Source organism: Phalacrocorax aristotelis, chromosome 8 (assembly GCF_949628215.1).
Source record: "Phalacrocorax aristotelis chromosome 8, bGulAri2.1, whole genome shotgun sequence".
NCBI classification, from domain to species: domain Eukaryota; kingdom Metazoa; phylum Chordata; class Aves; order Suliformes; family Phalacrocoracidae; genus Phalacrocorax; species Phalacrocorax aristotelis.
In genome coordinates this window covers 20,313,228-20,340,909 of record NC_134283.1, presented here as the reverse complement: position 1 = coordinate 20,340,909, position 27,682 = coordinate 20,313,228, and the positions used below count along the sequence as shown (strand labels likewise).

Genomic DNA, 27,682 nt, shown 5'->3' with positions numbered 1-27,682 from the left:
GGTCCACTTTCTTCTGCCATCCTCTGCACACCTATCTGGAGGTTATTTTATAGGCTCTCTATTGTCTCTTTTTCCTCAGTGTCTCATATTTTAAACATTGTTTCCCGAATCTGAAGGTGTCACTTCTGAACCATAAAAAGAAATTACTGGAGTTAAAGGAGTAGCATTTTATCCTAATAGGTCATGTAATAACGCTTTAGATATAGTGGTAGATACTAGGTTTGGCCTGGAAAAGAAGACTGTTTACTTTCCAGCAGTCTTAATTAATGTCTGAGCAACAGAGGTATAGGTTGGAACAGTTCTGGGAATACATTTTTTTCAGAATTTTTGTTGCTATTAAAGGTACTTGGTGGAATTTTTTCATGATCATCTTTTGATCTTCATTCTGCTCTGTAAGACAGAGAGGTGGAGTTTGATGTGCAGAATAAAGCACTAATTGCCCCAAAAGGGCTTTGGCTCAATTGGCTTATGGATGAATGGGGAATGTTGATAACTTGGCAGTTTTGCCAAGTTAGCTATGCTTTGCTGACTGGAGGCAGCCTAAGACTTGTTGGAAATGTAAATGAAATGGCATTTTGCTGAGCAGAAGATGAGAGGCCAGTGCCAGGCCGGGCTGGGCAGCTGGGGCAGGGGGTGAGGCAGGAGGTTGCTGGTACTGGTGAGGGGGCAGTCATTATCCCACCTTTGTATTGGTAGTCAGTGCTCTGGTAGGAAGTCTGGGAAGCTCGTTTGCTTAGGGCATGGCTTAGTGCCATTTCCAAAGGTATTCAGATTCTGGGTTTGTCTGATGTCCCCTGGAAGTTTGTCACACAGGTCCATCCCCTTGAATCCAGAATGCTTAATTTGCCCCCTTCTCCCTGCTCCACCCGAGTGACCTGCATTGTCCTAGAAGCCCAACTCTTTCATTGATTGACACGTGGTCTGTAATGTAATTAGGATGTAATCCATCGATTACTTTGAGAATTGGAATCAAAGCTGCAAGCTGATGTTGGATGCTGGCTTGCAGGGAACTGTAGCAGAGGTTGTATAACAAGATCCTGGGAGAGGAGAGATGACACAGAGCTCCGTGTTTAGGACGGAGGCATGTTGGACTGTGTATAGGTTCAGGGTAATTATGCCTGAACAAAACCGTATCTGGGTTTTTTTCCTACAGTCTAACTGCCAACCTTCATCTTCCTCGCATACCAGTAGCCAGCAATTTCTTATGTTTATCTGAGGGATTTAGAACATTATTTGGTGGTTCCAGATAACTTCTTATCTTGAAGCAGGTTAGACCGTCCAAACCTTTGCCTTTCACTTCCTTGTCAAAGGGAAAAGGGATTTTTATGGTGTGCCATTAGAAGCTACCCGTTTGCTGAGTTAGAGTAGCTCTTAAGGAAGGCAAACTTGTTGAGACTTGCTCTTGCATACTTTAAATTGCTGATTGATACAGAAAACACAATTTTTATGCCCTAGAACATAGTAGTTTTTCATAAAATTATCTATAGCAGTGCTACTTTGTGTTATGACCCTGTCTCTGCTTGCAAGCTGAGCAGCCCTGAGCTTAGTTACTGTGTGCAAAGTCCACCTCTGGATTTCCATGTAGGAGGTCAGATCCGAGCCAGGACTCGGAGTAATTCAGGAAGGCGGTGTAGCTGATGCTGTCTCTGATGGAGGACAGCACATTACTGTTTCTCCTCTGCCTTCTACCTTTGCATTCAGGAGCTTTGCCTTCCTGACCCACTTCTAAATAATATAACCGACATGACTTTAACTACTATGGGCTGTAGTATATACTTGTATCCAGGGCTGATGCAAAGGACAAAGGAAGAGGTTTTTTAATAGTCTTGCAGGTCTGATTTAAGAACCTATGGCACCCAATTATTTTTGGCTTTCTTCTGCTAAGGTTTTCACTGTCCAGTCTTTGATTTTACAATATGAAGTGTTCAGCAGCAGTACCACTTGTCCATCTCCCTGCAACAGGATCCCTTCCTTTCCCACGATTCATATTTGTGTTCTGCACCCTGTACTGGGACATGATCTCCAAGGCACAGCTGTTTCCAGAGCATCACAAGCTGACCCTTGCCAACCTTATCCAAATTCAATTCCCACATGGATATAACTTTTATGTTGGCGACTTTGCCTGAGCAGACACAAACCATTCACTTTTGATGTGGCTGTATGTTCCAGAGAATGCAGTAGCAATGTCAGGGGTTAATTTCAGGGACATTGCAGCCAAACATGAAGGGAGGTATAGTTGAGCTATGTTTGATAAATCCCAGTACTGTGTAACCAGACAGCGGGATGATTATCTCACTGTGTGAAGATGTCTTGTGGCATACATGCAGGGAGCTTTAAAGCTGTAACTCAAGGCAACACACAGAGAATAATTTAATTGCAATATTTTGGCTTTGCCCTTTTAAGATGCTGTATTCTGGATTTTGTGGTAGAAACATATGTTTAGCTGGAATAAGCTCACTGTTATATGTCCCTGAGTTTCTTCTGACTTAAATTCTGTTGCATGTGCTTGATTTAATTCCTGACTGGTGGAGCAGAAGACAAGTGATCTAATGTTGTCCATTGCTCCTTGAAGAGTTTCTGTAAGCTAGCGTGCTGCACTCATTTTGTTCTGATGCTCTTGCGAACTGACGAACGCCTTGTAAAATGATTATAAAAGCCATGGTGGCTTCTCCAGATACCTGACTTTGTCTTGTTCTGTGCTGTGTGTTGCACAGTGTCAAATATTTTGTGCTATTTTGAAAGACCTGTGAGCTTTTTATAAACATGTGCTTGAATATATGTATTTTAAAAGTACTGTGGTTTGTTGCTTATGTGCAACGTCAGAGCGCTGTCCACCCTGTAAAATGTTCAGTGGGATGGAGTGATTTCCTTTGCTTGGAGAAGTCTCATGCTGACTTGTACTTTCTTTAGGTATGATGACTGGAGTTACAGTGAGTTTTGGCTGTTCGTAGCACTTCACACTGAGAGGTCAGCTCATCATCCTTGGAGCATGTACAAGCTTAGCTTTTTTTGTCTTTCGCTCTCTTTTTATTTTATATTTTCCTTATTTTAAAAAAAATCTTTCACATACTTTGTTTTTACCGGGAACAAAGTACTTCTCAAATGTAAGAAAAATCTGATATTCAGCACTTTCTGTATGAGTTAACTGAAAACTTAATAAAACATTCAGGGCTTCACAATAAGCTATAACTGAATACATATGTCTTTCTACTGTCTTCCAGGAATGGGTAGTAGATGTCTGTTAATGTACACAGTATAGTATGTAATGCACAGAATGTACATACCTTGAAATTTTCAAAGTAATTAACCTCCTTTTTCTATTATTTTCTGTATGTCTGGATATATTTAGCACCCTGGCTCGTATCTCCTCCATTTCCACTTGTTCCCTGTTGGAAGTTTTTTTAGAACTAGTGGCAATATTGACTTAATGGTCACTGTTCCCATCTGCTTGTTCTCACTCCATGATTTGTACCTGTACGGTTGTTTCTTTGGCACACATTGAGCTGGAGAAGGGAGCAGATACATCTGAAATTGTGGTGAGTTTTGTGGGGTTGTTTCTTTTTGGAGTTTGGATTTTTTGTTGTTTTTCTCTTATCTTCCTATTGTACAGTCGCAGTCGGCTGAACAGGTATAGAGCTGAAAACAATTTTCCATATTTAGTGTCAGAGGGGAAGGTGAATTGACTATCGCATGCTGGTCTCGTAGATGTAGGTTGACGTTTCTCAGAGAAAGTGAGAACATTTTACTGTAAGGCAAGAGGCTTTTCCTGGGCAGGGAAATGCTAGAGTGCTTCTCCCTGATTTTGATACCGCACACCCTGTATCTGAGGTACCTTCATGCATGTGAAGGGATGGAGTTTCAGGGAGGATAGTTGTGAGAAACGATTTGGAGTCGTTCCACATGAAAGAACCTCTGAAGTGGATTACAGTGAAGTACAAAGGTTGTTTTTATAGTGTGTTTTTTCAGCTGGCAATGACAAGTTATATTATGAGAGCTCCTAAGTGATGTGAGTTTCTAAATCCTATTTCTCAAAAGTGACTTGGCATCTTTAATTATGGGGGCATTCTTGGTGATTGCACTTACATATAACATAGATTAATCTGTGTGGTGTGTGCTGGTATCCAGAGACCTCCTTATGAATGAGCAGAGTGGAGTGGGTTCTGGTAATTATGAACTGCTTAGAATCATTAAGTTAGTATTTACTTATGTATCTTATATAAACCTCCATTTCATCATGCTGATGCTTTTTTTGTGATCTTGCAGAGGATCCGTCCATTAATGGGTAATCATATTAAAAAGTATTGAAGATGGAAAGAAATACATCACTGTTTTCACTTGAAAGCTGAAATGCCTGGAGGGCTAACGTCACAGAGCTATACTTTTCATGGCATTAGCAGGTTTAAAACGCTGTCTGATTCCACACTGAGCAAGCAGCAGATTTGTGGCACATGCTTTCCTGAATAAGTGTGCAACCAGTTGGCAGTGTGCCTCTTAAATGTGGCTGGGTTTGGACTTCACAAATAGCATTTTCAGTAAGATCCTGACATTTGTATGTTTTCTCAGTGTTGAAAGGATTATAATGCCAGGATTATATCAGTGTTGGCTTAGCTTTCTGTAAGAAACCTTTTTGCTTCCTGAAAGACATCAGTCCCATTCAACATTGCAGTCAGCAGTCAGTTTGTCAGAGGAGGTTGAAAAAAGTTCTTTTGGGAGTACAGTATTATTAAACTTGTCCGATCCTCAGGACTTCACAGCGAAGGCATTTGCTAAAGCATGTACTAAGAGCAGAAAGAAGAATGGTAAACCAAATTACCAAAAATGGCAAAGAGCTATTGCTAAAGGGTAAGTACTTCATGTTGATATTATTACCTACGAAAGATTATAGTGTTCAGAGACTATCAGTGTATCTTAACTGGAAGATGAAATCACTGCACTTTCTGTAAACACAGGATTATTCAATTGCTAAATCCTTTGAGTTGTGTAGTATCAGTCAACTTGTATGGTAAAGCTGTTCTCTAGTTTTGCAAAGTACAGTAGACGTTTGATAGTAACTTCTGCTATCTGGTTTATCTAGGGATAAATCAAATACCTGTGCTTAACTGTACACTTAATTCTGTACTCTGGTGCAGCTGAACTGTTGCATAGGTTGTTGTCTGGGAAAGCTTTGGCTGTTTCTTTCATGCAAAACACAAACGAATGCAGTCTTTAGAACTCTGAACTGTTTTGAGGAACTAATACATTATCAACAACAGAGCTTTTTAATTTACTGCTTGGTAAAACTCCTTTGTTTGTGTCACTTCTGTAGATGCTGAAGCTGTTGCTGATTGTAAATATATACACGGTATCTGCTCTGTAGTGTGTAACAAATTTTAAGAAGCACACCTTTACTTGAATGAATATGTTATATTCTTAAAATACCCTTGAATGGCAATAGTTTGGCCTTAAGCTGCAGTTTCTGATGGAGGCATGCATCTGGCTCTAGCATGTAAGAGTGTCATCAGTGTAACTGATAGTTTGAGCCAGTGTTTGAAGTACAGAGGATGCCTTTGCTGCCTAAAAGCTATCCGAGTTCAGATCTGTCCTTTCATTCTGCTATTCTTTTCTCTCATACAGCCTTATTGTTACGTGGGTTGTTAACTAGTGCAAGTTTGGTCTTTATTTTAATAAAATACTGGGGCAGCCTGGAATTTACAGCTCGTGCTTTCTGCCCCCTTCAGTGAAAAAGACCTGGTAGCCCAAGGTCGTAAGTGAACTGGCGTTAACAGATTTCACTTAGTTATTTCATTACCAATGCCTAGTTTGTAATGTGAGTGAGTTTTATCTAACTAGATGCAATGCTATTTATTTCCTGCTTCTCCTATTTCTGATGTAAATATAATACTCCTAATAAAAAAGCACCTAAAACACCCTACAATCACCAAGAACTTAGTAGAGATTTAAAAATATTTTGAGAACTGCTTTTTCTGAGCTTGCAGTGTCACTATCAGTCTTTTGCTACTGCAAAATAACAACATTGTCGTTTTCAGTTTTGAAAAACTAGGAGTTAAATTTCAAATAATGACTTTCTGTTTTTGCATGAAAAAAGTGCTTTGGATAATATCGACTACTTTGTAGCTAAAGTGAAAATAAGCATTCCTCATTATCAGATTTGTGATGTCAGATGCCATGAATGAGTTTGTAATCACAGTTCTCATTTTAGAAATGCTTCATGTTTCTGGCTGGCTGTGTGTTGTCCATGGAGAAACAAACATTTTTAACAGGCTCTCTTTTTAAAATTATTATGATCTTTAAATGAGAGCTCTACTTTGGTCTGTTACTGATGTTGGATTAGGATTTTTGCTAAGTGGTTAAAAGTGAGTAATTTAAGAAAAGCAATATCTGATTTCTGTTTATGAAATTTATAGGTAATGATAGCTGTAAAAATATAACTGTAAATTGAATAATTTGTTATAGTCTCACAAATGAACCAGGAGAGAGGTTTCGTAACAGCTCTGAGAATGAATAAGAGTTTTGTTTAGCCCAGCCACATGTGAGGAGCCACATAAATAAAGTATATAAGCAGATTCAGAATGTATTTGAAATCAAATTGTCATTTACATGTTTCTTAGGTTATCTTAATATGACAGTCTCGTGATATACTTCAACAATACTCCTGAATGCTTTGCTACTGAAACATGGAGATATTGGAGTTCTTGAACTACTAGGAAAGGCCAAGAAACTTGTTGAGGGTTTTCTGTTCTTCAACAATACTTAGTTCTGCAAAACTTTACTGCTGGTGGATGATGAGAAGAATGCTATCTGAACATAGCACAGCCTTTTGGAGGAAGTCAAGTTTTATTTCACAATACAAGCGCTTGGGAAAGTAGTATCGTTGTTAACACCTGGAAAGTGCTTTCTCAAGAACTGTGTTAAAACAGTTCCTTTTGTAGAAACAAACAAACCAAACCCCCAAAGTGTAATAAAAATAGACGTGGACAGCTTTTTATAGTAAAACTTTATCCTTAAGGTTGTGAACAAATGTCTTCAACAATAATGTTGCGACTAATAAAATTACCTGAGTATGCAAGGAAGAAATATTCTACCTGACAATAACTTCTGTTTGCAGCAATCCTATTGGCCTCTTTACAGGTTTTCTACAGGAAAAAAAGTTTTGGGTGTATTCATTTGCTCTGAGTCCTGTGAGATTACCAGCTGTGCAGATATTTGCAGAAAATCTCGACACATAAAAATCTGGAAAAGCATAAATAAATCAGAACAGAGCTAACTTGCTTTCCAAAGTAGGACAAATTTTGCATATCTTAAACCATCTATAAATTAGGGTTTTATTTAAGTTAGGTTCTCTTCAGAGGTAATTTGCCGCATGCCATGATGAGTGTACAGGAGAGACACTCCAGGGGTCGGCTAACTGACCCATCTCTTTCGGAGTAAAAAGTGAGCCTATGTGGTTAGTTGAATGCAACTGCTTGCTGTTTAGACAGCTGAAATTAGGTTAAAGGAAGCCCACACCAACTGCTTGGGTATCAACTCTAATTTCTAATCTTAGATTTCAGTGTTATTTGTAGATGCAATATTAAAAATATGAATGATTGGGGTTTCTTTAATTAAAAAAAAGTCTAAGAGTAAATAATGTTCTCTGCATGAAAATGGCTCAGTTTGTGTCCCTAGCTATCACAGGCTTTGTGGCCAGTGGTGCTTGTAAAATAGTGTCTGAATGACAGAAAAAAGTGGTGTTAGCTGCCATACGGTCTACTTCATCACTTTTTTTTTTTTTTACTGTGGAGTACACAAAGGAGCCTGTACATGCATAGTATAATTACAAGTGAGATATTAGCTGTTATGCTGCTCCAGAAATTAAATTAAGTTGAGGAAAGGAGTGATGGGCTGTCGTTTGACCTGGGTTTCTAGTAAATATCTGTTGTTCGTCAGTTACAAACAAGTAAATAAACAAACTAACAGGCTTCTTGCTTTGTCAAGCCTAGCATTTCAGTTCTGTTTTGTACTTGGATTCACACTAAAATTCTTTGACGAAATCTAGCCCCTCATTTAAGGTTTAGCTCTTGATATTTCAGTCAGGAAGGATTATGGCAACTCTGCATGCCATCATCACAGGTCATAGCTGTATCTGGAGCTGTGTCCAGCTTGCCTGCCTAGCAAAGCATGTCTGAGAGTCTGTGCGTTCCTTTTGAGATAACTCTGAGCATGGTGTATATGCCTCGACCAGCTTGCATTTAATTAGCTCAGATATATGCCTGTCAAAGCAAAGTGGCCTAAGTTTATTATCAAAGTTCAGCCTTCTTGGGAATATTTTTTTTAATGTTTTAAGCCTTACTGCAGCTTAATTAGCATTACTATTTTTTCCACTTATGTTATCTGTGCTGGCTAGACTAAAGCTAGTCTGTGTCCATTTGTGCCCTCAGCATGCCTTAACTTGTCAGATAGATAGAGCCTCCATAAGAACCAGGTAGGTGTCTCTTGAGTTAGTCATGTCCAAATGGAAAGATCTGAAGATTTTTAAAGATGCACTAATTCCCACTTATTCAACTGAACATGATGAAGTATGGGAGTGGTGGTTTTCTCTAAGGGATTTCAGAAACTGACAGTAGAGGAAAATAAAACCTTGACAGGTCGAGTCATGCAACTGCTTTTGCCACCTTCTCACAGGGATGATTATTCTTTTAGTAGTCTGGCTGAGTAGACTATCACTGTGCAGCTTCATGGTCTTTCTTTATGATAGTTTCACTGTACCTAATTGTTCAGCTTTCATTTATCCTCATTAATCTGTCTTTCTTATAGTTAGTTTCATATATGTTTTGTCTGTAATTTTCTCTAAATTCTGCTTTTCATCCCTCAAGTTGCTAAAGAAAACACAATGTCTTGCACAAAAGACTTGCACTCTGAGTGCTCAAGCAGTGAAACTGTCTCTCTCTGGCCTAATCCCCTTCCAGAAGGAAGGCAGTAACATGAACACTGTCCTCTGTGTTCTTAATCTGTTGTTTGTTTTGTTTTGTGGTTTGTTTTTTTTTAAGTAAAGACAATGTAAACCTTTTGGAGAAGAACAAAATAAAACCAGTCAGTAGAATATCTGCTACAATTTTGCCACAGTGTTTTTTCTTGGCAATGAGATAAAAATTAGGCAAAAGTTTGGACATCCATTTATAGCTTTTATTCTGTCTCCTGGACTTGTGTATTTGCATGTATGGGGGTAGGCACACTTAGAATTTTTAGATTTTGTTCCATGGACCATCTGTGACGTTTTATGGAGCTCAAGCGATGCACACTGTATTCTGCAGACCTGAGTACATACCTGAGTAGGGGAGCTCTAAAGAGTTCAGGGAACTATGGTGGACATGTTTCGATAAACTGTGTACTTGTAGTGGTGGCTGCAAATAGAATGATTTGGTTTGGAAGAGAACTACTAGCATTCAGAAATCAAATGCCTCAATTACTGAAAGGTTACGAAGACGGAGAAGCAATGAAATAAGTGAAGCGGAAAGATTAACATACTTGGAAAATCTCAAAAATTGAGATTATTTAGGGACTAGGGCAAATAAATTTTTCTCTGTTGCAGAGTATATAGCTCCCCCTTTAAGAAATGTTCCTTGCAAAACAATCTTGCATGATGAAAACTAACACCACATAACTACTGTCCAAGACCAAAGACTTGATAAATAAGAATGTGGAAAGCTGTACACATGTCACAAGATGGTGCTTGCCCAGGAGACTTCATGCTTCAGAATGTAAACTGTCCTCGTGTGAAGCTGGGGCAAGAATCCCCCGGAGTAGCTTTCCGAGGTTACCTCCGCTCTCTTCCAAAACTGATGGAGATAACAAGCTCTTCCCATGCAAGTAAGTCTCTTTGAAGCTGCTGGTATTGCTCATTGGCAGTCAGAATATACTAGATAATTTTTTAATTGCAGTACATAGTATATATTGTGCTGCAGTCTGTCTGTTCTATTTTGTCATAGTGCATTTGTGATTTTTGTTGAGGAAATGGTCAACTGCCATAGGTTTTAATCACGAAACTGGAAACAAAATATGGAAAGAGAGAAAATGAGATAACACTTCGACGACGTGATTTAGGACGTGTCTGAAAAGTAGGGGTCGCACCAACTGTGCGATTCTGGTGAAGGTGATTTTGGCTATAATTTAATTAGCTGTATTTAACTTAGCAATGTAGTACTCTTCTTGAGTCAGCACACACCTCTGCAGCACCCAGTTCTACCTCTCTGTGGAGTTAAAATAGGATGTCATTGTAAAGAACTTAAATATAAACTTGTACTCCTTTGCTTTCTGTTGGAAGTGCACAGTGTTTGAGAGGGGGTTTAATGTGGCACTTCATTGGATTGGTAGAACCATGCAGTTTGAAAGTTCACTTTTATTTTTGTGTTGTCTGCAGTAGTTCATAATCTGTATGTACTTTCAGGATAATGGAGCTGGTGCTGTGAACGTGGTAAAAAGCCAGCTGTATTCCTCTATCATCTGAACTTTTCTGTCAAGAGAAAAATGTGCCCTAGAGTATTGTTTTTGCAATTGCTATTTCCAGTCACTAGTTCCACTGATTTTTCTATTGCAGTTTGCTTTGTTTGGGCTTCCTGTGTGCAGGAAGATGTATAAAGCAAGCACACCAAATTCAGAGAGGAATTCTAATGGGAAGGAATTGGGTGGTACTTGAAAATGCAAATGGAGAATGAGAATGGAGCTGGAAGCTTTTTGAGAGAGAGAGAGCGCGCTTCTGAAGAGACAAATTATGAAAAATTTCATGGAGGTAAAATGAAGATGCAACTAAAAAATAATGCCAGTTTACCTGTAGTTCCTGGTCTTTGTCAGGCTCAGAGACATGGTGTGAATTAATCTTTCTTAACTAAGGATGGGTTATACTGATGATGGTAATGAGAGGCTGGGCATTTTGGAAGAGCAAAACAATTGTCATCTTATAAAAATCTGAGATTGAATGAATTAGTTATCTTGACAACAGTGTGATTTTATACATAAAAAGGGCGAGAGCTTCTGTAAGCTTTACAAGTAAAGGAATGGCCATATACTTTTTTGAGACAGTGGTAAGCTGTACCTGTAAGGTAAGGTTCCTGATAGAAGAACAAGGAAAACTAAGACAGCAAAGAATTAATTTAAAAATCACTTGGTGATTAAAAAAAAAGTTTGATTTTTTTCAAACATTCGGTTACCAGAGCTAGTAGAGGAAATGAGATAACAAAACAAAGTTACTCATGACTTTGCTGTGTTTGGTGAGTGTAATGATGGCAAAGTACTGCACAGACCGAAGTCTTGAGGATTCAGGTAGACAGTATTTCTGTTGATGTTGTCATTACCATTTGCACCTGTGTCCAGTTTAATGAGTAAAACCTGTATGGCAGATAACTCAATTTCCTTAGCAAAAATCACAAATGTACTTCAACCACCATAGGATAGAATGGACTGCAGCACAGTTTAGAAACATACTGCAACAAAATTGATCTTGTATACTCCTTTTGCCAATGTAGCCATAACAAATACAGCAAACGAGTAGTTTTTGCAGATTTTTAGTAAATATTTACCTATGCTGAAGTTGATAAACATTTTACGTTGTGTTGTTAAGCTTACTGATATTTCTCTAGTTGTGCAAAAAATTCTACAATGTACAACAATGTGAACAGTTCTTACATGTAGGTGGGGTCAACAAATAAGCTAAGCCCACTTGTGCAAGGCAGCTGCTAATTAACATTTTGGTGTTAGTTGTCAGAGCTGTGAGTATAGCAATATATATATATATACACACACACAACCACAACAGACCGCTATCTATAAATATTTTTGATCGGCTAAGTGTTTACTTCCAGAGCTTAAAAAGAACTCTGTTATGTGTGGATATTGTTTTCCGAACAGTTTTGTTCAAAGTACCTGTGAGCAATTTCCAGCAAATTGTCTTTCTTTCCATGCATCCCTTCCCCTCGTTAAGAATAGTACTGAACTCTCGCATAATTTTTTTGCTTGTAGCAATTACTGTTGTAACAGTGTGATATATGCTGATCACTGTGTGTAGGGAGGAGTCTTCTATTTGCCTGTTAGGTTCATTTTGTAAGTTCATTCAGATTTTAAAATGCAGAGATATTTCACTTCAATTTTATTAAGATAATTCAGCGTAGCTTTGTTGAATTGATTACTTCGGTCATTGAAAATATCCAGCGAAAAATCCAGCTGTTTAACCTCTTGCTTTTTATGTATTCAGTGTACAATACTTCTTTAACTTGCAGTATTTTCATTAGAGGGAATCATTTTTTTCTTTGATTTTCTATTTCTTTAGTGGTTACTTTTTTGTAAATAGAAAAAAAAGTATTCCTTGGATTGATCCTTTCTTAAAGAGATACTCTTGGAAATCTCTTTAGTTTGTATTGGCTGAAAGAGCAGGGAGTAAAGGGTTATAGGCAAAAGAAAGGAATTTTTGGTTTTCGAATAGAGTGTAATTTATTTTTTTTTAGTGTTCACTGCAGATGTGAATGCTTTGCTTTTACTGTACCTGATGTTAGGTTTTAACTTAAAAGCATAAGAGGAGTCTGACGAATGCACAGTCTAAATGTTTAAAATACAATAAGGATGAAGGCATCATGAAATGAGCACGTTTGATGTCTAGGATTAGTGGGCACAGTAAAGAACCAAACAACAACAAAAGAACACCAACAAAAAAGTGTGTGTGGGTCTTTCCTTGATATTTACCTATATTGTAATAACATAATCTAGTCTTTGAATTGTTTAGTCTTACTAAATCTACCTAATCTGTTTGGACGTACTGCTCAAAAGTTGCACTTAGCATTAGTAATGATTTCTAAGTGCACGAGAACTCTCTTTTCACTTGTCATCGTTCTATATAAGAAAGAGTTATAAAAGGGAATGTTAGAGAAAAAAAGCACAGATAGCATTGTAGCTGTGACCTTGCTTTTAAATTTTACTTTGAGGTGACTTTTTATTCTGTTTTAATGAAAACAGAGGAGTAGGAATAGAAATAACTCTACCTTGAGAGTAACACCTCTGATATTGATAACATTGCATAAGTTTAGATACTAGAAAGAAAAAAATTCAATTGACCAAGTTTATTCCTTATGGTTTTTGTCAAGATTACAAAGTCTGTCTTTCTGCTCTTACCAAAACCTGCTTCTTTTTTCCTTTGCAGGTCATGGCAACCATAAGGAAAACAGTCCTTTCCTGAACAGTTCGGAAGCTGGCAAGGGAGGTGATTACTATGACAGAAATCTGGCCTTGTTTGAGGTAACTTTTCTGTTTTTCTGTTTTTCATGCTTCTAATGTGATTTGTGATCTTCCAAGATGGAAGGGATCAAGCACAGTATACTAAGTGGACCACAAAGCATTGTAAAGCTCCAGGCAGTGGATCGGTACCTCCTTCTCACTGCACGGCAAATCTTAAGAGCCATTGGTGCGTTTAGGAATATGTCTACAAAATATATGGTACCTACCAGAGGTGACGTGAATAATTTCAATGGTGAAGCTGTGGCACTGTGGGCTAATCAGTGTGGGAAATGAGCATGGGCTGATATACTCCATTAAGAAGGACCATGTTCTGTAGGAGAGTGCCTAAAATCAGGTACTCAAATTAGCTTGGGTATCCTATATACTGATATAAACATATATATATGTATATATGAAAAAGATATATGCTGATATATATACACATACTGCAGTATATCGGTAATACTGGTTTCTCTCCCACATGCTTTTTTGCGGGTGTATGTCTGTTGTCTGAGGTACCAGTAGGCAGAGGTACCCTGTGTGATGAAACGGCTCAGATGTTATGACCATTTGGGACTGTGAGGCAGAGAGATATGACTGTTACCATGTGGGAGTAAGAAGGACCAAGCCTTTATGTGGAAGGCCAGTTGGAGCCACACCAAGTCCAGCACACATCCTTACCTCTCTGGCACTGCGTTAACTGCAAATATATCATGGTGTGCTAAGACTGAGCTTCTAAAAAATGTTTTCAGAAGCTCAGATGCTGGGGAGTGGTGCAGAGTCTTTGTATGGCTCTGCAGCTGCTTTCCAGCTGGTTTTCTGGGTTATGGCTTCACAGCAATACTGGCAACATGTACCCGCTGTTTCCCATTCTGGGAACTCGGTGTGGGGCAGCCTGAGCTGGCTCTGCGCCCCGCCAGGTTGGCGCCTGCAGAGTTCAGCTGTGTGGCATAGAGCCTGGACAAGTATAACTAATCTGCTGCTAGATAGGACCTCACCATGGAAATGCTACAACTGTTCGCAGGCAGTGTGCTTGAGCTAAAAGACTTTGAAGCATGCTCCCAGCTGTGGTGTTTCCTCCCTTCGAGGCATGGTAAATCTGCGATCAGCATAAACTCACTTGCAGGCCATGAAGAGTCGGCCTCTTGTGGCACGGCTGCTGCTAGTCACAAGCCTGCCTTTTTCAGAAGCAATAACATGGTACCACACCAGGTAGCATACCGAAGGCCATGCTACTCAGCTGAACAGGAAACATGTGTTGCCTCAGCCTCTTTCTGGAAGGAATCATTATCATGTTTTTAAAGATGTGAACTGCAGATGAGATCAGAGGAAGGAATAAGGAAATGGACATTTAGGGTCAGTTTCTGCCATCAGGTACAAAGCACATAATGCTACTGATCTTCCCAGAAAAGGTTTGTCTTGATACATGAAGATAGGATAGAACTCCAGACAGTGAAATCTTTCTTCATGGGTTTTTATTTCCTGTGTAGAAAGTTGTTTCTCTTTACCCTGCATTACTTATTATGCAATTAGACATGTAAAACATTAATTTCAAAGAGAAACGGGAAGTGAATGATTTTGTTCTGATTATTTTTTTATTTTTCTTTTTTTTCCCCCTTGAACTTACTTTCAGAAAGAGAAGTTGAATGGAATGAATGTAGATGTGTGAGGCCTCCATACATGTGGCTTTTGAGATTTTTATCTTTATCCACATAAATTACATAATTTGAAAAATGTAATAAAATTGTCAGAGTGCATGCATGCCTACAATGACTGAAGTTTAATTACTAAATCTGAATTATTTGGCAGCCTGACCTTTTTAAAAGTATATCTGTTGATGTAAGCTGTCATTAGAGATACACGCAAAGCACACTTCTGTTTTCTTACAGTCCCAAGGCTCAGGTGACTTCTTTATTGCTGTAATTCATGTTTTTCAGCACCTAAGGAGAAAGGTGCAGACCTGTTGGCATAGCCTTTTCCTGTCAGATTTGCCCTCCTTTCAGAAAATTAAATCCTCTCATCAGTGGTTCAGGCACAATGAAATATTCTGTCATTCCCTGGATGATTTTCCTGGTGGGTTCCCTGGCAGCCACAGGCAAGGGATGCTAGGGAAGGTGTGAGCCCAGCCACTCTCCATAAATGCTGTGAATTGCAGAAGTTGACTAGTTGTCTTCCACAGGAAGAACTTGATATACGACCAAAAGTGTCATCTCTGCTTGGCAAGTTGGTCAACTACACAAATCTTACCCAAGGTGTTAAGGAACATGAAGAAGCAGAAAGTACTGATGGCTCGAAGAAGAAAGTATCAAAAGTAAGTAAAGATTGTCTCTACAGCAAGCTGATGAATGGGATGATAACCTGTGTGACTTTTGGGGAGCTGGGCTCCTTTCTGCTTTATCTTAACCTCTGTCAGGAGCCATGGCAGAGTGCAAAGAAATAACTTAGAACTCTGTAGCTAATCAGATGTTACCAAACATTGGGGCAGAGGTAGTGGTTAAGCACTGTGCACTACAGCGCAGTTACATACACTTGGTATGGATTTAGATAAGGAGGATAGGCTTTTAGTGGTGAATCGAATAAACAAGAACACAAAAATCCCAGCTTTTTCCTAGTGCTGTTTTAGCTGCCCAGCCATATCTGACACATCTCTACAAGCCTGGTAGGTATGACACAAGACTTGCAGGAGACAACACCCTTCTAGACTGGTGGGTGGAGGTCAGATTGGACACCCAGGGGCAGCTCAGGAGTCATTCTGGTGTTAGGCTGCTGAATTCTGCCCCAACGGGTCTGCCTTTAGATGCAGGTTAGTGTACTTGGGCTAGCCTTGTAATAAATAGGTAGAAGGTGGGGTTTGGTTGTTGGTAGTTAGATTTCTATCAGGAGGGCTATGTTCTAACTGCTCTTCTTAGTGCTCTGGCAGTCAGGCAAGCGTTTCAGTTAGGGCTAAACCGTCAAGTGGTATGATTGCGTTTTATGGCACTTGCAGGCCTGTCAGTTTGCTTGCAAATTTTATCAAATAAAAGTTTTCCAAAAAACTAAGGTAGCACTTGGATTCTACAGATTCTGCTATACTGCCCTGTCAAAGTATGAGCCATTTCAGAGAGAGATGGGAGTTGAAGAGACGAATGGTGAAGGCTGGCACATTGTTCTCAAAGGGAATGCGTGTTACCCCATGCTGAAACCTGGATTCCAGCTCCCTTACTCACACTCTAGTTCCTTATTCTGCATGGTTTTGTACTGGGGTTAAGTTGTTTAGTCAATGGGAAGCTTAAAATTCAATTTTGTCTGAGACCATGTGCTCTAAAGTGCTGTAACATTGTGGTTAATACGACATCATTACAAGATGGTGATGGTCGTCTGGGTGCAGTAACTGCATTCTGGTACTCTAAGCTTATGTTAAAAAACTAATTTAAACATTTTATCCATTAATTTCTTTTGTGTGGTTCTAATTGCTGAATCTGTCCAAAGTTTTCACCTTTGCATTACTAATATGAAATGTCAGCTGCATCTTTGTTTTAGCCTGCTTTTGTTGGGAATAATGTCAGGCACCAGCTGTTAACAGGGTGTTCTTGTATAAGCTAAAATAATTTTCAGCCTCTTCCTATCAAAAGCAGATCGATTGTTGCCCTAGCAAAGATAGAATGGAGGGGGATACAATAGGTATAGTCCTTTCTATTTTGAGAAAGCTCTGATCACTTTTGCTGTTTATTTCCTTATTAATCACCTGACCAGAACACCAAGGGAAGGTGCAGCCTGATCTGAAAGCTAGTCACTTACATCCCTGTTGGGAAAAGGATTGGGAGAATTTGGTGATGGGTCTGTAGTGTAAAGTTGGTTAAAACAAACGCAGTATAGCTTCATAAGATAAAAATGAGACAAACAACAGGAAACTGAGTTGTTGTTTTAAATCCCTGAACTGTTTACTGCCATAAAAAAAGGACTGCTGTCCTTGTAAAAACTACGCGTCTGCGGTAAAATAGTTTGGGTTTAATACCTGTGTTGTCCTGAATTATGCTTTCCCGTGTCCCAGAAATGTGTGTTTGTAGACTTCTCAGATGTTTTTTTTGTAGAATGGGTTGGGTAACCATTCCAAAAGTGACAATATCATCCTGTGTTAATGTCTCAGTATTTTCTGTGTAAACACTGCAGTTTCCTTAACTGAATCTTTGCCTAGCTTGTCTGTCTCTGGGATAAATTACACCAGCTGCAATATCATAACTGGAGTTTGAATTTCTTCTCCCTCTCTTGCGATAAGCAATACTAAATTTTAAACATCTTATAGAGTATAAGAAGGTTGACTATTAACTTGGCCAATAATTATAACCATGAAAACCAGGAAATTCAAAAGCAGTTACTGTACAATGTTATGGATTCAAGGTATCCAGGAACTGTGCAAATGGGATTCTTCTACACATTTATTTTTAATCCTCTTTGAAGTATTAATCTATGCACTGCTGTTACTTTGTCCTTCCCATTTGAGCACTGGTACAGAAGCATGAATATCCACCCCAGCACAATAGCAGGTTCTGTTTTTCAGTGCCATCATTAACTGACTCATTGCTGAATGCTATGCTGGGTACCCTCAGCAAATACATACCCATCCAGTGTGACAAAAGGTAAGCTCCCTGTTCTGATGTGTCACTGGAATTGGCAACTTATAGAAAAGAATTGCAGCAAGGAGTGTGAGTAGACTCTAGATCTGGTATTCAAAAACTGAATGAAGAAAGCAGTCCTTTCAGTAAGTGAATATATAGTTCTCTATCTGAGCAGGTAAGACAGGTCTCTCAGTCAGTACCTTTTTGTGACCTAGCACATCCCTGCCTGCCAATCATATCCATTCAAATAAAAAACAAACCCAAAAAGAAGCAAAAAAATAAAAAACCAACTGAAAGAACCAGACACACAAAAAAGAGACAAGGCAGTTCTGTGCCCATGAAGAGCCCAAATCTCCAAGGGTCAGCATTGAAAAAAATGAGATCTCTTTTCCAAAGTTTGAGCTTAAAGGATTAGAGAATGATGCGCTTTAGCTTGTGTAGAACATTGTAAAAAGCAGGTGCTGACAACAGTGACAAGACCAAAAGAGACCTGGATGTTTCCACAAGCTCTGGAAATATATTACGTGATTCTAATCTCTTGGAATAATTGCTGCAGAGTGTGTGGAAGATGCAAATGATGATCAGGACAATTTCAGTGCATACCAACTTCATATAAACATGTTGCCCTGTTTCAGCATTCCCATTAAATATTTTTGATAGTAGTATTGTGTTAGATACAGATCAGATAAAATTGATGCTACTCCATGTAATAGGGTAAAACTTGGGTTGCTTTTTATCTTTTCCAAATCCAGTCTCATATTAAAGTACTTAATAGATGCAGTGCTATAAAAATATCCCTTTCTCACAGTGGAAAAAAATTAGATAAAGCATTTTAGTTCATGTATCTTTAATAAGGCAGTTTACTTCTGTGCTGCTGTCTGTCCTTATGCTACAGAGCAACCACAAGAGCTGTCATTACCCATCAGTGTCCCTGAGCCCTGCAGCCAAGTGCCTTGATAATCCATCACACTGGCACAATGGAAATAGTGCCCTTCAGACTCAGATCAATATTTGTATCAATTATGTGTCTGCAGCTGATCAGAGTAAATGGAAACATGGTCTACATCACTAAAACTGAGATTGTTTTTAAGATTTTTCTGTCCCTTCTTGGTTCATCTAAAACAGCTAAATAGCTTTAAGTTTTATTTCCTTTATGCAGCATGGAGTGTTTAATTTTTTTAATTTGGGAGCGGTTGAGACTGAACATAATATCCTTCTTATTTCAGATTACATTCTGTTGACAGTTCAGCACTGGTTTAGTATCACTTACTGGTTGTAAGATGCTATAAAAAAGGGTCAAGTCACTGCAGATTACTGGTGTTAAATATTGCTGTGAACAAGCTGGTTCAAGTAATATTTGTGGATCATTATTTCATACCAGTGTTTTTTTATCCCAGGTGGTAAGAAAAAAACAGAGTAAACTCTTATGCCTGAGGTACACTTAGTAATACTGTGGCTTGGGTTTTGTCTGCGGGCAGACGCTTACGCATTTCCTAGGCTGCTCTGCTCTGCAGTAGTCTCATAACTATACAATTAATGTACAATTTCTCTTCCTCTGTGGCTGAAGTTAGCTTGTAACTTGATATGCATAGGAGGCCACTTAAGAGGGAGGGGGAGAAGATGATGAACAGTAGAACAAAGCTGTAGTGGCCACTGAGGGCAAAAGATAGGCCATAGCTGAGCTAAGGTGAATTCTTGTGCAAAGGCAGCAGGTGTTGGGAGGTGTGTAAAGGGCAGGCTGAAAACTCAGTTGCTTTTATAGTGTTTGCAAGACTGTCATACAAAATATATAGTAACTGTGCTCCACTTCCTTCTCCTGTGTAGGAGCAATAGGTTGGGCTTCTTTTCCCAGATACCAGTTTTGACAAACTCTTAGAAACTCCTTTACCTCTGAGATACCCACACATCTGATAAATTCACTTGATGCTGGCTGCTGGGTTCAGAGATGTGAGGGGGGTGGCCGACAGCTGAATGCTCAGACAGGTCATAAAATTATGTGGAATGTCTCTTTAAGAGAGGTGAAGAGCACATTAACGTGGCAACAGGAAGACCTTACGCAGGACAAAATCTGTCCAGTGCCTGGCAATATTATTTAGTCCTTTCTCAGTTAATATTTATGTAGTTGAAGACACAATGTGAATCAGATGAAGGTGTTTGAATCAAAAGCATCTAAACCTCCCCTTCTTGAGGAAACAGGTGCACTATAAAGAATACCCTGAGGAGATCCTCCTCCACTGTAGCATTGGAACAGCTAATTTAAAAATCCTTACTTTACCCTGATCAGGATACTTACGTGCAAGTGTCGTTTTGGTTAGCATCAGAAGACAATACTTCCTTTTGTCCTTATACATAATCTTGACAAAGATAATAAGGTTAGTTCTATAGGATGGTAATTTTTGTACAAATGGCAGGTGATGTTTTAGTGATTTTAGCATTGGAACAGCTGAGTAAGAGCTCTCTGGCCCCGTGCTGGTAGGTCTTATAGCGTAAGTCCATTGCAAACCATCAGCACATGGTTCTATTGCCCACTTTACTTCAGGAGGATCACCTGAGTTGAAGTGTGTGTGTGGAAAGTGTGGTTGATCTGATTTAGCTTTAGTCACACAGGGAATTCAAAGCTGACTTCAAAAAAATTCAGTCAGCAATTCCTGGCATTTCTAACAAAGAACTGTTTAGATCATGTTCTTACGCACAGTTTTCTTTCACCTCCGGCAGGGCAGATTCCTAATGCAGATGAGGAAATTTTGAACTGTAACATGTAGTTGCTAGTCAAAGCACTGAATTCCTAGGTTGCTTATTTTGACCTGGTGATATTATAACAATCTGATTTGTCTAGGACTTTGCTTTATGTAATAAAATATACTCTTGACTTACCTTAGGTAGCTAAATCTTTTCCATAGTGAAGACAAGGCAAGAACAAAGTTTTTGACAGCCATTTTATTCTTTAAGAGTAATGTACCTGTCTTAAGCACCATTGGTTTTGATTCATGACTAATTTGTAAGGCTGCATGTTACCTATTTATTTTTGCATTTAGTTAATGCTACATGGAGTCAAATTTGAATGAGTGTTGTTACCTCCCTTCAATATCCTTCTCATTTAGATGATTGTTCATGGGTTTCTTTAAATGCTGTCTGTAATATGTTTTGGAATTCAGGTTTATTCATAGAAAGAAGTATGAAAAGGAATGAGCCTCTGAGAAGCTACAGTCTCTATTTCCCCCTATGTTTCAGCATTCTGTATAATTTTAAATGCAAAGAAGACCTCAGAAAGAAGCAGCAATGAAATGTCGTACCAGGAAACCACAGAAATTTGGGACTCTGAATTAATACTAGTGCCAGGTGTGCCAATGCAGGAAACACTTTTGTATTCCTTGAAATAAAACCCTTATCAGTGGCATTTTGATATCATTGTTTTGGATCTGACTGTCCTCTGACAAAAACTGGGCAAAGGAGAATTCTACAAGATACTGTGTTGAGTGCCAGTCATGTGCAGTTCCTGTGAAGTCATGTAACTAACTTGTATTTTCTCAGTCAGTGTCAGAAGAAATTCAGGGTCTGATGCTAACATTAAACATAAGAAAGGTAGAATCATTAGTTTTATATAGAGTGTATAAAATGGAATAAAATGTTATGTATGTCTCCAGATTGCTTCCAAAACTCTTTAGTTATAGCATCACAAAAGTATGTTTTTCATGAAATGAATTTGTAAACTCTGGGGAATAGGGTAGGATCTATCTTACTCTGGGTCTGCAGCACTCAACAAATGTCGTACTAGAGTCTCTGTGGTTGTACAATAAAACAAATACATGTTTTGTTTTTTGTATGTATGTTTTTGTTTGTATGTTCTGTATTTAGTAACTGGTGTTAAATGCTGAGTATAACTACTTCAAATGTGAAGATGTGATAGGGTCAGCATTTTGTTCAGAAATTTGTGGTTTTGGTGTTAGGAGTTTGCTTTGTGTTTGTGGAAGTCCAGTACTATTTGTGTGTGTCTACCTTATGTTTCCCAGATTTCTACCATTTGAAAAACTGAAGTTGTTCAGTTTTTTTGTTATGTATGCTTTGAATAATTCCACTTAATGAATGTCAGTGAACTTGTTTTTCAGTCACCCAGCATGGGCACCCTGATGGGTGTGTATTTACCATGCATGCAGAATATCTTCGGAGTTATTCTCTTCCTTCGGCTGACTTGGATGGTAGGAATGGCTGGAGTTCTTCAGTCCTTCCTGATTGTATTACTTTGCTGCTGTTGTGTAAGTATATAGGTAAAATAACGCATGTGGTATAACCTCTGTGAAACTATTGAGAAACTTGGAGAGGCTGCATTGTAGATGCACGTGTAAAGAAAAGCCAGATTTATGCTAGACACTTCTGCTATGTTTGTAGCCATGTGATTTCTTTCTGCCCCTCCACTAGTATTTCTAAACTGGCAAACTGTATTTAGTGTAGATAGTCTGAAAAATGGTGTTTGTTCAGAAAACAGCTGTTTTCTGTGCATACCCCAGGTCATGACTGCCTGCTTTGCTGGACTAGACTGTGTTGAAATTTCAGCTCTGCAGATGTGGGGCACCTGCATTCTTTTATCTTGTTTTGTCCACAGACACCCATTATTTGACCTGATAAAGCAGTGGTCATGTCTCAAGCAGAAGTCTCAACAGCTTGATGATTAAATTCCTGCTACCCTTGTTTTCTTTCAGATAATGATGTGTCAAGGCAGAATAAAGAGAAATATTGTATTTTATATGCAGTGGCAGCTTTGCTGTATTAAGAAGTAAGATATGTTTTAAAAAATGTTGTTGACACAATTGCTTCCTTTTTCTTGTATCCTCAGACTATGCTGACAACCATATCAATGAGTGCTATTGCCACAAATGGTGTTGTTCCAGGTAAGTGTAGTTAGCAAACTTCTCATTTGTGTTTAAAAAAAAAAAAAAGTTTCTATAAGCTGTTAACATGGTTTTATTCTAGAGAAATTTGCTTAAGCCAGGATACAAAGCCTTAATTCATATCTAGTACTACTTCTTAGTATCAATTAGGCTAAAGATGGATTTATTTGGTTTTTAAGTTACCCCTCTGCTGACAAAAAGATACTTCAGTTGAAACCCCCAAAAAGCAGACACGCAGTGTATAATTTTGTTGTATTCTTGTGACTATTTTACAATTTATAACAATAAATAAATTATAATTTTACTCTCATTTTCTTGTTTCATAGCTGGTGGCTCCTATTTCATGATATCCAGGTCATTAGGCCCAGAGTTTGGTGGAGCCGTAGGGCTGTGTTTTTATTTGGGAACAACATTTGCAGGAGCAATGTATATCCTTGGTGCCATTGAGATTTTATTGGTGAGTAGTACCAGAGTAGTCCTGCTTTTAAGACAAATAACATATAGAAAATACCGCAGTATTCTTGTCCCATACTTGTACACAGGTAAATACAGGTAGAGACCAGAAGGTCTCCAGTTTCTCAGTGCCCAATTCTCTACTGGTTAGTGCTTCCGTTTGCAAGTTGCACACTCTGAGGGTATTGAGTATAGAAGCTCTCCTGAAAACATAGATGGAAGTACGACTTAATCAAAGGCACATGCTCGTCATTGATAAATTTGGCTCAGTTGTACTGTTGAAATAGAATGGGCCATTATCCCTTGACTTTTCCTATAAATTGAAGATTTCTGGCGAAGAGCATGTTGCAAATTGGAATGTGATTTACATTTCTAGTATAGGTACATGATCACTACAGTAATAGACAACGTTCTGTTCCCGTGTTCCTTCAGCTTGCTTTCTTCTTGTTACAGACATATATTGTGCCACAAGCAGCAATTTTTCATCCCTCTGGTGCCCATGATGCATCCAGTGCTATGCTAAACAACATGAGGGTGTATGGAACTGTATTCCTCATCCTAATGGCAGTGGTGGTCTTTGTAGGCGTGAAATATGTTAACAAATTTGCTTCCCTCTTCTTGGCCTGCGTAGTGATATCCATACTGTCCATTTATGCTGGAGCTATCAAGTCCATCTTTGATCCACCTGAATTTCCGTGAGTAATATTTCTGGATATGGGTATAGCTTTGCCTACAGGTCTGGGCAGTGGGGTTCAATGGAAGTTACTTAAAACTTGTGCCTAATTAATTGTCAAAACTATCTTTTTTTTGTGAACTACTTCAGATTTTTTTAGCTGTATGTAATGACAGTGATAGTCTTCCGCATGCAGAGCTCATGGAATAGCAGTTTCTTAGGCAAAAATAATGCATTATTACATTCTAACTGTTCCGTTAGAATGGAGTCACGTGGTGAGTATGCAGATTGATGGAGACTGATATTTCTCTGCTTCCTGCAAAGACAAGCCAGTGTCTTAGCCTACGGCTCTTGAGTTAAATTTTAGCATGAATTTTGCTCAGTTATTTATGGGAGTTAGTAGGAAGCAGTTTGGCAGGTCCATTTTCCCCAGGCCAGTCCGACACGACGTGCTGCCTTTGTGGTTGGAAACTGTGATGGTGTGATGCAGCTGTTTGCTGAGAAATAAGGCGTCTCTTAGGAATGTGGGAGGTGTGATGGTGGGGCCATGCTGAGGTGCCAGTGAAACTTCCCCCTGGTCTGAAAGCAGACTGTTCTGCCATATAAGTAGCCCTGCTCTGAACACAACATGTGCTTCTTGGTGTGTTGGCAGTTAAACATGTAGCATGGTTTCTTAAGCTCAGAGCTGGTGCAGCAATAATATGGATACATGCGTTTTACTAGAAAGGCAAATGGTATTTCCTCATACTGCTGACGAGAGATGAATGGAATGGAAATAGAGGAGTTGAGTCTGCATAATTACTCACATCTTAAAACGTTGTGACCATAACTAAGTACTTGCAACCCTCAAGTGCTCCCTTTAGATATTTAGCGCCCAATGATTATAATGTTTTATAACAGTGGCAGGTTCACAGCAGTAAAAATAAAACAATGTCTCTACCTCCCCGTCATTATCTGTTGGATTGTTCTCAAATGTTCTCCCTATCTTTCTTCCTTGGGCTTTATTCCTTTTTCTTTTGCTGAAGTAACTAGATACTGTATTTTTAATTCTGGAGGGGAAGGCTTCTCTGGAGTTACAGTTCACAGGCCTGCAAACCCTACAAAAATGGCCCTTTCTCTTCCATTTCCTGGCTTTAGTGATGGATGAGACCTGCGAAACAATTAAACTTACTGAAATAGAAGAAACCTTTTTTTTTTTGGCACTGGGAAGAGAAACTGAATGAACTTTTAGTGGCAGCAAGCTGTTGTTACATCACCATGTCTTGTGGAACCATCTTTAGAGAAGTGGATTAAAAATTTTCAGTGCTGGAATAAACTAAATTTACGGTTAGGTGAAACACAACAGGCATTGGAGGATTTTAGCAATTATGCATATTACCTTCTGACAAGAAGAACCTTTTTTTATTGTGACTGAAATGTATGTTCCTGATTTTGAAGCTAAAATGTCAGGGGTCATTTGAGTGTTACCATACAGAAACTGGGATAATGCGATTCCAAACACCTGTAGATATTCTAAATATCTAGTAATTTGAATGCTAGTATTCTTCAGATCTCTTCCACTCCAGTGGTTCTGTTTAACTGAAAAAAGAATTGGTGTAATCTTTTCCTTTCATTGTTTAAGGTAAATTTACCAAATTCAATAAATCACACTAATGTAGCTTTTTATACCTGTCCCAAAATTGCTGGAAAAGTAGCTTTAAACTTCTGGCCCTTAAAGGAAACAGATTCATAGTCTTTGTCCTGCTACCACCATCTTTTTGAAGCTGAGAAATGATGTAGCAGACTAGAGCCAGTTGAAGTTTCCATGATACGAAAGAAGAATTATGGGGAAGGGCAGATTTCATTTTCCTGGTACCATATAATAACATTGATTTTCATGTTTCCCTTCAGGATTTGCATGTTGGGCAACAGGACTTTGTCAAGAGATCAGTTTGATGTTTGTGCCAAAACCATAGTTAAGGACAACATTACTGTGGCCTCGAAGCTTTGGGAGCTCTTCTGCCACAATACAAACTTAACCACTGAGAACTGTGATGAGTATTTCATAATGAACAATGTTTCTGAGATAGCAGGAATTCCAGGAGCTGCTAGTGGCATTTTAAAAGGTATCATAGAATATTTTTTTTCCCTTAAGGAGGTGGCATGCTGAACAGTTAAAATGGGTTGAATTGCTCCCTGCTGGTTAAGAAAGAGGGACTGAAGAAATGTAATAAAGAAAACCAAGTCTTACAATCTTTGAAAAGAGTAGATGGCACTTTTGTCCTGGTACAGTACTTGTGTCTGGTAAAATTGGTTAAATTTGCTTTGTACATCTCATAATTTCAGCAGACAGTCAGCTATAATAATGAGCTGTACTAACAGGAGTAAGTTATGGAAATTTTTCAGAACTCTGTGGATCTATGACTCTGCATTTGAGGCAGGTTAAGATTATATCCTGAAAGATAAGAGTACTTGTATAAAAAGTTTACTTCCTTCTTTGCCCACTCTTGAAAAGTGTTCATTATTGAAACAAACTCCGGAGAGCTGTTGCTTTGTGCAGGTGCTGAGTGCCTAAGGTTCCCGTTCTCACAGAAACCCTAGCCTAGTCTAGTTTCTAAAATGGACTCAGCATTTATTAGTGAAATTTCAAATACCACCCATATAATTCTGTAATTCTTCAACTGTCTAAAGAACAAATCCATTTATATTTAGAAAGCTGGTCAATATTGCTGCTTTGGATTCTCTGAGCTACTATGTGTGGGTATGGTGGTTCATTAAAAATATTTCATGTATTTATCGGAGTTAAAATAGGTATGACATTAAAAGAATGTTACATTTAGTAATATTAAAGGAAAAAAGGTGCTCAGACTTCTGTAGCCTATTCATACGTATTTATTTATTTTGTTACCAATCCCCTGAAAGCATGCAATATAAATTTTCTTTCATGAAACTTGTATATGTATTAATTTGTGTTGATCACTGAATTGCATGAATTGTTTTTGTAATCTTCAGTGTAGACACATTATAATGAGAACAGGTTTGAACTGAAACATGCTTTTCTTTTCTGTGGTGTGAAGACAACTTATGGAGCAGTTACTTGGAGAAGGGGGAGATACTAGAGAAAGCACACCACCCTTCTGTTGATGTAGCAGGCCAGAAGAACAACCTCCATCTATATGTGCTTTCAGATATAGCTACTTCATTCATGGTGCTGGTTGGCATCTTCTTCCCTTCAGTGACTGGTGAGGATACTGGGACAAGAGGGCATCTTGGATCTCTGAGCTTTCTTCTCTCCCTTGATCTTACATCCAAAATGTATTTTCAGGTATCATGGCTGGTTCAAACAGATCAGGGGACCTCAAAGATGCACAGAAATCCATTCCTGTTGGGACAATTCTTGCTATTGTCACCACATCACTAGTCTGTATCCTTTCAAAATTAGTAGAGTCCTGGCACGCTGTAAGTGACTCAGATGAATGACTGTGTATCTGATATGTGGAACTGCCTTCAGGTAACTAAATTACCAGTGGGAGTATGGCTGATCAGTGGTGAAAAAAGCCCCAAACAGTCCTTGAGCTGAAAGCATTGGAATTTTGTCCTGTTGTTTTCCATCCCTCATTTTGTGTTGTTGTTTTGTTTTGTTCTTTTGCATTTCTGTTGCTTCTTTGCTATGCGATGGTCTATAGCTTTTCAGGCTGGTGGAATACAGGTATATATTTTTTAGGATGCAGTGTACCATTAAGATGAGGGAAGGCTTTAAATGGGAGAGATCATAACTTTCAGTTCCTTAAAAAAGAAAAAAATGTCTTTTAGTTTCAGTGACATTGAGGAGTGTATGCTTTCTTGAACGTTTTAGTGCA

General features: G+C 38.7%; 1 protein-coding gene across 8 annotated transcripts in view; it reads left to right on the top strand.

Annotated features, from left to right (window-relative positions):
- The window catches only part of SLC12A4 (solute carrier family 12 member 4), a 50,228-nt gene that overhangs the window by 7,088 nt on the left and 15,458 nt on the right, over positions 1-27,682 (top strand). For 7 of the 8 annotated variants that reach the window (XR_012662058.1, XR_012662057.1, XM_075101639.1 and 4 more), the window contains exons 2-10: positions 13,163-13,257; positions 15,416-15,547; positions 21,938-22,084; positions 22,663-22,717; positions 23,044-23,174; positions 23,624-23,865; positions 25,734-25,948; positions 26,900-27,064; positions 27,148-27,246. Coding sequence is in view for 6 of the 8 variants with exons in the window: in XM_075101639.1 (XP_074957740.1) it covers positions 13,163-13,257; positions 15,416-15,547; positions 21,938-22,084; positions 22,663-22,717; positions 23,044-23,174; positions 23,624-23,865; positions 25,734-25,948; positions 26,900-27,064; positions 27,148-27,246 (1,281 nt within the window). In the remaining 2 variants the exon portion in view is untranslated. Of the gene's footprint in view, positions 1-9,568; positions 9,847-13,162; positions 13,258-15,415; positions 15,548-21,937; positions 22,085-22,662; positions 22,718-23,043; positions 23,175-23,623; positions 23,866-25,733; positions 25,949-26,899; positions 27,065-27,147; positions 27,247-27,682 lie in introns of all 8 variants that reach the window. The other variant, XM_075101640.1, reaches the window with a different exon arrangement.